Source organism: Nomascus leucogenys, chromosome 14 (genome assembly GCF_006542625.1).
Source record: "Nomascus leucogenys isolate Asia chromosome 14, Asia_NLE_v1, whole genome shotgun sequence".
NCBI lineage: Eukaryota > Metazoa > Chordata > Mammalia > Primates > Hylobatidae > Nomascus > Nomascus leucogenys.
Window position 1 is genome coordinate 51,230,157 of NC_044394.1, and position 13,389 is coordinate 51,243,545.

Genomic DNA, 13,389 nt, shown 5'->3' on the forward strand with positions numbered 1-13,389 from the left:
GGGATTTCAGGCGTGAGCGACCATGCTTGGCCTAGTCAATGAATTGTTCGCTGAATGAATGGATCCCTGAGTGAATGAGAGAACACGCAGAAGCATGCATAATCTACAGGAAGTTTGGAGGGTAGAAGCTTCTTCCTGCTGTAGCTTGCTGCAGAGTTAATGTGCATATGTTCAAAGCGCTCTCTTTCCCCATCTCTCTCTTTTTTTTTTTTTGCTCAGACAAGAGTGAGAATGGTGAGGCATATCAGAGAAAGAAGGCGGCAGCCACTGGCCTTCCAGAGGGTCCTGCTGTCCCTGTGCCTTCTCGAGGGAATCTGGCACAGCCCGGCGGCAGCAGCTGGAGGAGGATCGCACTGCTCATCTTGGCCATCACTATACACAACGTTCCAGGTGAGGTCTTGCCCATGAGCGTGACAGCCATTGCCTGAAGGTAAAGTCATTTGTCAGCACAATTGTCTGGCTGGAAAAGGGGAATGGGCAATTGTGCGTGGGCCCTTTTTGGAGAGGAGTGAAGGTGGCAGTACAAATCTTTCTTGACTTTATTTTTTGATCATCATAGATAGATCATCATATGTGAAAACTTCCAATTCCAGTTAGTTTAAACAACTTCTACTTCCTTTTTTTTTCTACATATTTGTTACCAAGTTATTTGGAGCATAAATTCATAACTGTTACGTGATTGCTGTGGAGAGTATCTTTTATAAATACTGAATATCTCTGGTTTTGCTTAATGCTATTTGAAAATATAGTTGACCCTTGAACAACACAGATCTGAACTACGTGAGTTCACTTACACTCAGATTTTCTTCCACCTCTGCCCCCCTGAGAGAGCCAGACCAACCCCTCCTCTTTCTCCTCTTCCTCAGCCCACTCAATGTGAAGATGATGAGGATGAGACCTTTATGATGACTCACTTCCACTTAATGAATAGTAAATATGTTATCTTTTTTATGAATTCCTTAATAACATTTTTTCTTGAGATTGCTATATTGTAAGAATACAGTTTATAATACATATAACATAGAAAACATGTACTAATTGACTATGTTATTGGTAAGACTTCTGGTCAACAGCAGGTTATTCATAGTTAAGTTTTGGGGAAGCCAAAAACTCTATGCAGATTTTCTACTGCCTAGGGAATCAGCATTCCTAACGTCTGCATTGTTCAAGGGCCAAGTCTATTGAGTTCAGTATAATTTGGCACTGATAATTGCCTTACCTGCCTTCTTTATGTGGGCATCTTTCGGAAATGTTCTTACCAATCCTTTCCTATTTAGCATTTTAGAGTAATTTCTTCTATGTCTTTTTTTTTTTTTTAAGACAGAGTCTTGTTCTGTCCCCCAGGCTGGAGTGCAGTGGAGCGATCTCGGCTCGCTGCAACCTCTGCCTCCTGGGTTCAAGTGATTCTTCTGCCACTGCCTCTTGGGTAGCTGGGATTACAGGTGTGCACCACCATGCCCAGCTAATTTTTTGTATTTTTAGTAGAGATGGGGTTTCACCATGTTGGCCAGGCTGGTCTTCAACTCCTGACCTCAGGTCATCCACCTGCCTCGGCCCCTCAAAGTGTTGGGACTACAGGCATGAGCTACCACGCTGGCCTGTTTTATATCTTTAGATGTATTTTAATTGGAAAAAAGGACATATTAATGCCTTATTTAAAAAATAATGACTGTTTCTTTTAGAGCAACTAGAAAACATGATTAAGCATAGGAAATGATAAAGATATTTTTAGAAATAAATAAATTGAGGGAACCTGAGCAATTTGGGATGCATTTTGAAATTCCAACTCTCTCACTGCCTAATGAGGTTATCTTGACGAATTGCTTGAACTCCCTGAACCTTGGTTTTCTCATCTGAGAAATGGGGATAATGCCACAAGTGGCTTACTTAGAGAATTAAATGAGATGCTAAATATACATACAGCTTTCAGTACAGTGCTTGGGACTCATGAGCACTTGAAAAATGGGAGCTATTGTTGGCATCGACGATACTCCTGCTGCCTTTTCAGCCATGATTTCCTCCATCTTGAGATCTTAAACATGCTGACCCACCTTTTGTTGTTTGGGAACTCGAATTTGAGCAATAATCTTCCCTGGGGAGCATCCTTGGGTGATACATTTTCTGAGTCCTTGCAGAGTTCACTGTGCCAATCTGTTATTCTAATACAGGAGCAAGAACTTGGCTGGGCAAAGCTTTCTGGTCATGACATTTTTCTCTTCAAAGCTTCTGCAGATGTTGATCCCTTGTCTTCTGGCTTTAGTATTGTGGAAGCAAAAAGCATGGCCAAACTGAGTCTGTTCCTTTGTATAACTTGATATTGTTCTGCTTGCACAATGAAGACGTTTTTTTGTCGTCTTTAAAGTGTGAAAATTCTAATATATATTATATATTCTAGTATATATTAAATCTGCCTAAAGCACTATGTGTTTAATTACTTTTGAAGCTCAGCTATTTGTCTAGATAAGAAGCACATTCCTCTGTTATTTCTATCCTAATCTTAGGAATGTCTATCATACGATCATAGGTAGGCCAGTTTTCCCAACATTTTCATCAGTATATGTGTCTCCCTCATTCCCCTCTTGACCCTTTTCTTTGAGTTATGAATAAACTTTTCTTAGTTGGTTTTCCAATTTTTTTTTTTTAGTGAGACAGAGTCTCGCTCTGTCGCCCAGGCTGGAGTGCAGTGGTGCAATCTCAGCTCACTTCAATCTCCACTTCCCGGTTCAAGCAATTCTCCTGCCTCGGCCTCCCGAGTAGCTGGGATTAAAGATGTGTGCCATCATGCCCAGCTATTTTTTGTATTTTTCGAAGAGATGGGGTTTCACCATGTTGGTCAGGCTGGTCTTGAACTCCTGGCCTCAAGTGATTAACCCACCTCAGCCTCTCAAAGTGCTGGCATTACGGGCATGAGCGACAGCATCTGACCCTGTTGGTTTTCTAGATCTTGTTGGTATTCGGTATGTCTTGAGATAAAGATGGGGTCTTATATGGACCTCATTGCACAAAGATGACCAAAGTGGGTTAGCCTTGGTGGAAGTCCCTGCTCATGCCCACCCAGTATCTTAAAGAGCTCATTGGAAGACCCTTTGATCCCCTGCAGAGGACTGCTTAGGAGCCCTGACAGCCACTTTTAGCCTGTTAAGTGCTAATAGTTAGAGAAGAGAGGTTACTTGTTTTTCATTCATAATAGTAGCTGTCTTTCTGCCATTTATGACCCCTTCTTTAACCAAATGAGCAAGAGTAAAGATCTGCCCAGTGGGTTTAGTGTTAAATAAGGTAACTACACTGAGGTGTATTATGGCGACTATTTCTCTGAAGAACAAAAATGTGGTCTAAGGTCCAGACTTTATAGCAATGGACCGTGTACCCAACTTTCCTCTAATGGACCCTTTTATATACCACACCTGCCACTGTACTTGGGTGATTCATTATGCTCAGCTGGAACCATTTCCTGGCTCATCCCAATAGAAGGCCAGGATGGTTCAGAGTTTACTTTCTCAAATGTTTGTTGACTCCAGTGACAACTTGGAATAAAGCCAGAAACAGGAGGAAGATGTGTGGAATGACAGCAATATTTGATGATCCTAAATGAGCATAAATTAAAATCTTACTTCTTCCCTGACAGGAGACCCTCTTCTGTGTCTTTGGCGTTTCCAAGTCTAAGTTCAGCTTTTGTCACTTTCGTGGTGATGCAAAAGTATCTTTTCAAATAAGGATTGAGGCTGGGCGCAGTGGCTCATGCCTATAATCCCAGCATTTTGGGAGGTCAAGGTGGGCGGATCACTTGAGGTCAGGAGTTTGAGACCAGCCTGGCCAGCATGCCGAAATCCCATCTCTACAAACAATACAAAAATTAGCAGGGAGTGATGGCACGTGCCTGTAATCCCAGCTACCTGAGAGGTTGAGGCAGGAGAATCAGCTGAACCCAGGAGGTAGAGGTTGCAGTGAGCCGATATTGCACCACTGCACTCCATCCTGGGTGACAGAGTGAGTCTCCATCTCAATAATAATAATAATAATAATAAAGTAAAAAATAAATTGAAATGCGGATTGAGTGCCTTCTAGGAATCTCAACTGAGTTAGATTTCACCAGAAGCATGGTGGTAATAGTCACTGGTTTCAGTAAACTGGAGGACAGCTGGCTTGTCTGGATGGAGAGATTTGAAGGGACATTTCTTTCCCAATCTTGTCTTTTATTTCTTATATTTGAGTATTGTATTCCATGTACTTGGGTTATATCAGTACTAAAACAGACCAAGATCTCTGGCCTTCTGTAACCAATATTACAGCAAGGTGAGATAGTCGATGAACATCACAATAATAAGTGAATTTTATATCGTGTTAGAAGGTAGTCAGTGATTTAAAAAAAGAAAAAGTTCAACAGGGCAGAGGAGATGGTAGAGTGTTAGAGGAAGAAATTGCCATTTTAAATAGAGTAGGTAGGGAGGGGCTCGTTGAGATGTTCTTGCATTTGTGTCAGTCATGCAGATCTCTGGGAAAGAGTGAGTGTTTTAGGCAGAGGGAACAGCCAGTGCAAAGGCCCTGAGGCAGGAGCATGTCTAGCACCCACAAGGAGTAGCCAAGAGTCCACCGTGGCCACAGCAGGGTGAGCAGCAGGGAGAGAAGTACAAGGTGAGCGCAGGGATGTCAGCCCCGCCTTTAGATGGAATTTGGAGGCACAAGAACGTTTGTTTGTTTTTTTTTTTTTTTTTTGCTCTGTGTGTTATGAGCCATTGTGGGGTTTTGAAGAGGGTGTATATGACTTCAGCTTTGAAAGCTGGTTTCTCTTTAGGTGCTGAATTGAGATGGGAGTTAGGAGGGGTAAGGATGGAAGCAGGGAGGCCTACGGTGGAGGGCAGTGCAGAATCCAGATCAAAGATGATAGTGGTGCAGACCAAGGTGGTAGTGCTGGAGGTAGTGAGAAGGGATCCCTTCCTGGGTCCTGATTGAAGGTGGAGCCAGTGGGATTTGCCAATGGATCGGATGTGGGATATGAGAGAAAGCGAGGAGCCAGGAGGCACTTGGAGGCTTCAGGGCTGCCCAGCTGCAAGGATGGAATTGCCATCAACTGAGACGAGGAAGGCTGTAGCTGGAGGAGCTTTAGGGGGACTATCAGGAATTTGTTTTTTGATTGTGAGGTTTGATGGCCATTAGACATTCAAATGGAAATACTGACTAGACAGCTGGATACGTGAGTTTGGAGTTGGATTGCAAAGTCTAGCTAGAGTTATAGATTTGTGAATCATTGGCACATGAATGTTTTTTTGTTTTTGAGACAGAGTCTGCTCTGACACCCAGGCTGGAGTGTAGTGGCGCAATTTTGGCTCACTGCAACCTCTGCCTCCTGGGTTCAAGAGGTTCTCCTGCCTCAGCCTCTCAAGTGGTTGGGACTACAGGCGCATGCCACGACACCTGGCTACTTTTTGTATTTTCAGTTGAGGCGGGGTTTCGCCATATTGGCCAGGCTGGTCTTGAACTCCTGGTCTCAAGTGATCTACCTGCCTTGGCCTCCTAAAGTGCTGGGATTACAGGCATGAGCCACTGCGCCTGGCCCCTTGGCACATGAATGTTACTTAAACCCCTGACACTGGATGAAGCCACCAAGGGTCTAACTACAAATAGATGTGTCTCCAAAGACCCACTGTGGCTCATTCCTCGAGTCTCCAGCTCCTACTCCTGTCTAAAGAGAAGTGAACTTCCTCATCATTACTGTCAAGCAGCTTCATGTCTTTGATGAGGACCATTTTAAGAGCCTCTTTGGAGCCAGCTTACCTTTGAAAAGGTCTCTTCTTTAACACTATCCTTTATAGCGTATTAAAAATTTAACTAGAGCTTTGACATTCCCTGAGACTCTGGGTTTTTAAGACAGACTTTTCACAATGACTAAATGGAGAATTGATTTTTTTTTTGAAGTTTTTTGTCTTTGCTATTTCAGTTTTGTATGTCCTGAGGATGACATTTTGCCAAAAGAAAAATTTTTTTTAGAGTAGAAGGAAAACGGAAGGACTGTTAATAGTAGCCTATCTCCCGGAGATATCCGGGGTGTGAGGCCACACTTGTAGGCATATGCACACGTCTGGGGCTCTTGGGTTAATATTTAATACACATGTGCAAGGTCAAATGGTTCTTAAGCTTCTGTGGTTCACAGTTGTCCTGTGAATCTGATAAGAGCTCTGCACCGTCTCACAAGAGAATGTTGTACACATGTCTTAGTCTGTTCAGGCTGCCATTACAAAATGCCATAGAATAGGTAGCTTAGAAACAACAGAAATTTATTTCTCACAGTTGTGGAAGCTGGAAGCCTGAGATCAGGCTGCTAGCATGGTCATGATCAGGTTCTGGTGAGGGCCATTCTCCGAGTTGCGGATGACTGTCTTCTGGTTGTATCCTCACATGGTGGAAAGAGGGTACTCCCTGGAGTCTCATTTCATGAGGTTGTTAATCCCATTCATAAGGGCTCCATCTCACGACCTAATCACTTCCCTGAGTCCCCACCTCCTAATACCATCCATTCCCCACATCCCCACCATCCTAATACCAATACCATTGGGGATTAGATTTCAAAATATGAATTTTGGGGAGACATAAACGTTCAGACCACAGCCACACACAATATTTTGCAGACGATTCTGGGTGTTTAGACTTTATGGAGTCTATCCACAACTCTAGAACAGGAAAGAACCCCTTCCCAGGCTGGGTGCAGTGGCTCACGGCCTGTAATCCCAGCACTTCGGGAGGCTGAGGCGGGCAGATCATGAGGTCAGGAGATAGAGACCATCCTGGCCAACATGGTGAAACCCCGTCTCTACTAAAAATACAAACATTAGCTGAGTGTGGTGGCGCGTGCCTGTAATCCCAGCTACTCAGGAGGCTGAGGCAGGAGAATCGCTTGGACCCAGGAGGCAGAGGTTGCAGTGAGCCGAGATCATGCCACTGCCCTCCAGCCTGGAGGCAGAGCAAGACTCCGTCTCAAAAAAAAGAACCCCTCCCCTTTAGAAGACAAAGAAAAGTATAGTTGTGCAATTGAAATGTCTTAGGAAGAAATGGTAATGACTGATGGAGGCCAGCAGATGCAGCAGGCAGGCGCTGTAAAAAGAACACTAAAAGGCAGACTCCAGAAACAGAGTGCAGACACCACCCGCCTCCTTCTAATCTACTTCCCTGGCCTCTGCCTGGGTGCATCTGTGGGGGTGGTCTAGGGCGTTCGCGTCTGCTGGAGAAGGACACCCCAAGGAAACAACATGTTTTTTAGAAAACCAACCCGAGACTGCGGCCTTTTGAGTATACTGTCTGTCGAAGTGATTTTCATGCGGTATCATACAGATTGAAGGGCTCTGAGCCTTCAAAGATTCCTGGCCCTTCTGTTTTTGGATGGAATTAAAAATCACCTAGCAATTGAGTTCCTACTGATCACTTACCACGAGTAGCTTATGGTCTCAACAGTGAACTACACCATTGCTTTGTATGGGAGAAAGTTAAATTGGAAGCTTAAAGGGATTCTAGGAGTTATCTCAGTCAAACATTCATTCATTTGAAAATGTAGGGGGTTGTAATAAATTATCATTATGGCTCCTACTAGCCTTAGCATTGGATGATACTGTGAAGAATCATAGAAATAGTATATTGTTAATTTCATTTATTTAACAAAGTTAATCACTCATTTGTGATGCCTTGCTGTATCCTTTATCTTCTGTTACCATAATTATCACTCTGACTTACAATTACCTGTTTGTGTGTTATTTATTTATTTATTTTTAATTTTTGTCAGGAATATGCAGGTGTATATATTTATGGGGCCATGAAATATATATGCGTGTGCATGCACACACACACACACACACACACACACACACACACATAGTTTTTTGAGACAGGATCTCACTCTGTCATCAAGCTGGAGTGCAGTGGTGTTATCATGGCTCACTGTGGCCTCAACCTTCTGGAGTCAGTTGATCCTCCCACCTCAGCCTCCTGAGTAGCTGGGATTACAGGTGCATACCACCACACCCAGCTAATTTTTGTGGTTTTTTTGGTATTTTTTGTAGAGACATGGTTTTGCCGTGTTGCCTAGGTTAGTCTCGAACTCCTGGGCTCAACAGATTCTCCCGCCTTAGCCTCCCAAAGTGCTAAGATTACAGGTGTGAGCCACCTTGCCTGGCCTGCGTGAAATATTTTGATACAGGTATGTAATGCATAACCCATCAACTTAAGCATTTATCCTCTGTGTTACCAACAATCCAGTTATACTCGTAGTTATTTTAAAATGTACAGTTATTATATTATTGACTATAGTCACCCTACAGTAGTTGATAGTTGTGCTATCAACTACTAGGTCTGATTCATCTATTTTTTTTGTACCTATTAACCATATCTACTTTCCCCCGACTCCCTGACTGCCCTTCCCAGCCTCTGGTAACCATCCTTCTCCTCTCTATCTCCATGACTTCAATTGTTTTAATTTTTAGCTCCCACAAATAAGTGAGAACATGAGAAGATTGTCTTTCCATGCCTGGCTTAGTTCACTTAACATAATGACCTCCAGTTCCATCCATGTTGTTGCAGGTGACAGGATCTCATTCATTTATGTGGCTGAATAATACACCATTGTGTGTATGTACCATATTTTCTTCATTCATTCAACTTTTGATGGATGCAATTACCTGTATTTAAACATGTTTATTTGCCCCTGATAGATGGAGTTTCTTGCAAGAAGTTCTATACTGCATTCTTTTTTGGGGTCCCAATGTTATTACACATACTGAATCTTTGACATATTCAATATGTATTATATACTTGAGCACCTAGAAGAACTGGTGCATTGGGTACCTGCCCTCCATTCTAAGAGAGGAGGGGCTGTTTGAGAGTTAGGTGTCATAATTTTTTTTTTTTTTTTTTTCTTTTTTTTTTTGAGAGGAAGTCTTGCTCTGTCGCTCAGGCTGGAGTGCAGTGGCGCCATCTTGGCTCACTGCAAGCTCCATCTCCCAGGTTCACGCCATTCTCCTGCCTCAGCCTCCCGAGTAGCTGGGACTACAGGCGTCCGCCACCACGCCCAGCTAATTTTTTGTATTTTTAGTAGAGACGGGGTTTCACCATGTTAGCAAGGATGGTCCTGATCTCCTGACCTTGTGATCTGCCCGCCTCGGCCTCCCAGAGTGCTAGGATTACAGGCGTGAGCCACTGTGCCCAGCCAATTTTCTTTCTTTTTGAGATGGAGTCTCACTCTTGTCACTCAGGGTGGAGTGCAGTGGCGTGATCTCAGCTCACTGCAACCTCCGCCTCCTGGGTTCGAGCTTCTCCTGCCTCAGCCTCCTGAGTAGCTGGGATTACAGGCGCCTGCCGCCGCACTCAGCTAATTTTTGTACTTTTAGTAGAGGCGGGGTTTTGCCATGTTGGCCAGGCTGATCTCAAACTCCTGACCTCAAATGATCCACCCACCTCGGCCTCCCAGAGTGCTGGCATTACAGGCGTGAGCCACCACTCCCAGCCACCTAATTTTCTTTCTGCATTGTCCAGGTGGGCCAAGGGAGGACACTGACTCATGTGGGTCCTGATGATATATTGGCAGACTCTTGCTGCCTTTTGTGTTTGAAATTATTTATAAAGGTCCACAGAAGAAGAGGGTAGGTGAATTCCATGCTTTTTATTTTCCTCTCAATAGTATCAAGAGCCAAGTTTGTTTTGCTGGTTGTTGCTATGACATAGAGTCCTGGGGACCACCGTGTTGCTAGAACAGCACGACAGTTGGTTTTGGTCATGTGGCCTGTCCTCATTGCCAGCTCCTGATAATGGCTTTCAAAGAAATGCTTGAGATTTTAATCCAAAGTGATTTTTTGTTTCAGGGAACAAGAACCCAAATTTAGACATGAAAATGTTCACAGTGGTTGGTTATTCCTGGGTGATAGGATTGCGGATGATTTTTATTTTCTTCCTGTTTTTGTGAGATTTATAACTAAGCTTTCCTGTAGTAAATATTTATGACTTGCGACCAGATAGAAATGCTTTTTGGGGAAGGTGAAATTCTTGCTTTTTTTAAGCTTGCCACGTTAAACGTTAATGTCTGCAGCACCACGTTGGCGTAGTTCTCACTCCAGATGCATCAGGCTCAGTTCATCAAGGAGTTACCATTACCTAACCACCTCAACACCCCAACCCTCAACTCAGAAGTAGAGAGATGTTATTCCTTTATGCCATAGATCATCTTACTGGGGTTGTTTTAATATTTAGACAAATTAGAAGCAGAACGAAGGACTGCCTTGGTTTTCTTCAGCTGGTGTAACCAATTATCACAAACTTAGTGGCTTAAAACAATCCAGATTTATTCTCCTGCAGTTCTGGAGGCCAGAAGTCTGACATCAGTTTCACTGCAATAAAGTCAAGGGGTTGGCAGGGCCTTGTTCTTGCCGGGAGCTCTAGGGGATAATCCATTCCTGGCCTCTTCCAGCTTCTGCAGGCTGCAGGCGTTCCTTGGCTTGTGGCCACATCACTCCAATCAGTACCTCCGTGATCACTGCTTTCTCTTCTGTGCCAAATCTCCCTCTACCTTTTTATAAAGATTCTTGTGGTTGCATTTAGGGCCCACCTAGATTATCCAGGATAATCATATCTGAAAAATCTCCTTTGTCATGAAAGGTAACCTTCACAGGTTCCAGGAATGAGGACCTGGATATATTTGGAGCCATCATTTGGCCAACCACAGAGACCAAAGGTATCTTCTGAATGCAGGCCAGAGATTCTTAGCTTGAGTTCTGAAATGTCGTCAGCAGCCAGCATTCCTTTATGAGTCTAAGCCTGGCTCTTATGGAGTCTTAGTCTCACCCTGGGACTCCCATGGGCTGTCAGCTGTGTCATCCTCATTTTCCATCACTGGCTGTCTGTGTTTGAGCCTCTGAAGAATTCCTCAGTCTTAATGAGCCCATTCAGCAACTTATTCCCCTGGTCCTTCATCAAATGAGAGTTTTGGGGTGTTAGTAAGAGACGACGTAATATTTACTTAGCTTATTCTTGTGCAATGGGGATGGCAGGGAATGGGGCGGGGGTGCTGCTGTCCATATCTCATGGGCCCTTTTCCCCTGCCTGCCTCCACTGCTATCTTAACTCCATGTTATCCTTCAGTTCTTTGTGATGAGCCAGTTCACAGTGACAGACATTTGTGGCTTGTCATTATAGCTGACATTCTTTTTCTCAAGGTCAATGGCGTATTTAAATGGTTACTGACCCTACTCCATCTCACACATGATCTGTCGCTCAATCTCTCTCTTTCTCAAGCAACTTTATTGTGTGGCATTTTCTCATCCCCAAGCTCACTGGTAATTAGGAGGTCTGTCAATTACACTTCCACACTGAGGAAAGAGTCCCTGTTAACTTTTTTAAAAGAATGAGAGATATAATTCACATACCATAAAATTCACCCTTTTAAAGTTCACAATTCAAGGTCAGGCACAGTGGCTCATGCCTGTAATCCCAGCACTTTGGGAGACTGAGGTGGGCAGATCGCTTGAGCCCAGAAGTTGGAGAGCATCCTGGGCAACATGACGAGACCCCCATCTCTACGAAAAATTAAAAAACTAGCCAGGTGTGGTGGTACACGCTTGTGGTCCCAGCTACTTGGAAGGCTAGGGTGGGAGGATTGCTTGAACCCTGGAGGTCAAGGCTGCAGTGAACCGTGGTTGTGCCACAGCACTCCAGCCAAGGTGACAGAGCAAGACCTTGTCTCAGAAAAAAGGAAAGAAAAATAAATTTCACAATTCAGTGGTTTTAGTATATCTGAAAGGTTGTGCAACCACCATCACTATCTTTTTAATTTTTAATTTTAATTTTTTTCTTCCAGTTGAGACAAGGGTGTTGCTGTGTTGGCCAGGGTGGCCTCGAACTCCTGGTCGCAAGAGAACCTCCTGCTTCAGCCTCCCATAGTGCTGAGATTATAGGTGTAAGCCTCTGTACCCAACCTACCAGTATTCCTGAACACTCTCATCACCCAGTAAAGAAACCCCACACTCTTTGAGCAGTGCCCCGAGGAAAAAAAGAAACTGCATGCTCTTTAGCAGTCACTCCCCATTCCTCCCTCGCTCCAGCCCCTGCACTAATCTACTTTGTCTCTATAATTTCCCTAACCAGGACTGACTTTCATTTAAATGGTATCATGTAATATGTATGTTTTTGTGTCTGGTTTCTTTGACTTGGCACGATGCTTCCAAGTTTCGTTGATGTTGTAGCATGTATCAGTAAGTCTTTCTTTTTATGGCCAGATAATATTCTATTCTATGGATACACCATGTTTTGTTTACCCTTTCATCACTTGATGGACATTTGGATTGTTTTTACTTTTTTGGGTGTTGTGAGTAATGCTGCTATGTGTGTTTATGTCTTTGTATGGACCTATGTTCTCTTGGGTGCATACCTTGGAGTAGAGTTGGAAACCTTTGAACTCTTTGAAGCCAGTTCTTTTTGTTAAGCTCCTTCCCATTCATTCCATATTCCAGCAGAATCCTTTGACACAGAGGAATAATCTCTGTCCCACCTACCATGGCACTTGCTTGGGGGTGTCTATGAGTCCTGCTTTTTTTTTTTTTTTGAGCAATATACATTTTTATAGTACATTTTTTAAAAATCTAGTGAATTTTCCTCCAAGTCAATAGACAGATAGGAGAAAAATGAAGTTGTTTTTTGAGCCCTGCTTTCCAACGAGGTGTCAGTTGCTGTTGGATTTTGATTTTGTGTGGAATATAGAGGATCTGTTGGAATGCTGAAAAGTCTGTGGAAAGCTGCAGGTGGCCGGGGAGGCCGCTGCTGCTGACATTGGTGATGTGAGCCTGGATCTTCAGCTTGCCCTAGTGCAATCTCCCTGTGCTGCAAGGGGTGGCTTTGGAGGGGCAGCACAGTAAGACCAGGGCCCCGACTTGCAAGAAGGAGCTACTAGCCATGAGAAAGAACAGTGATTTTTCATTTTCCTGGGGTAAAGACTGAGCAGAAAATTCTACTGTTAGATACAGATCTTTCCAGGAGAAACCGTGATGCAACAGCTTCTACTTCACGTTGCTCTGCTTCAGGAAAGTGGAGGGGCCTTCTCAGTAGCCAGCGACCCAGGGTCAGTTAATGAGGAAGCAGAACGCCACACAAAGGCACGCATCATTGACCATAATAAAATATACCAATAATACTAAAGGCTGCCACTTACGGGGGCCTTTCAAGGTTCCAGATGCTGTATAAAGTGCACCACATACATGATTTAGATATTTGCGTCCCTGTTTTACATTTTAGAAACTGAGACCTAGAAAATTTAAAGATCAAGCCCAAGGCCAGGCATGGTGGCTCACACCTGTAATTTCAGCACTTTAGGAGGCCGAAGCAGGTGGATCACTTGAACCTGGGAGTTCAAGACCAGCCTGGGAC

At 43.8% G+C, this 13,389-nt stretch overlaps 1 protein-coding gene across 4 annotated transcripts in view; it reads left to right on the forward strand.

Moving 5' to 3' along the window:
• SLC39A11 (solute carrier family 39 member 11) overlaps positions 1-13,389 on the forward strand; it is a 463,670-nt gene that overhangs the window by 267,918 nt on the left and 182,363 nt on the right. For all 4 annotated transcript variants that reach the window (XM_003279611.3, XM_030827265.1, XM_030827262.1 and 1 more), the window contains one exon: positions 220-390. In XM_003279611.3, coding sequence (XP_003279659.1) covers positions 220-390 — 171 coding nt within the window. The remainder of the gene's footprint in view (positions 1-219; positions 391-13,389) is intronic.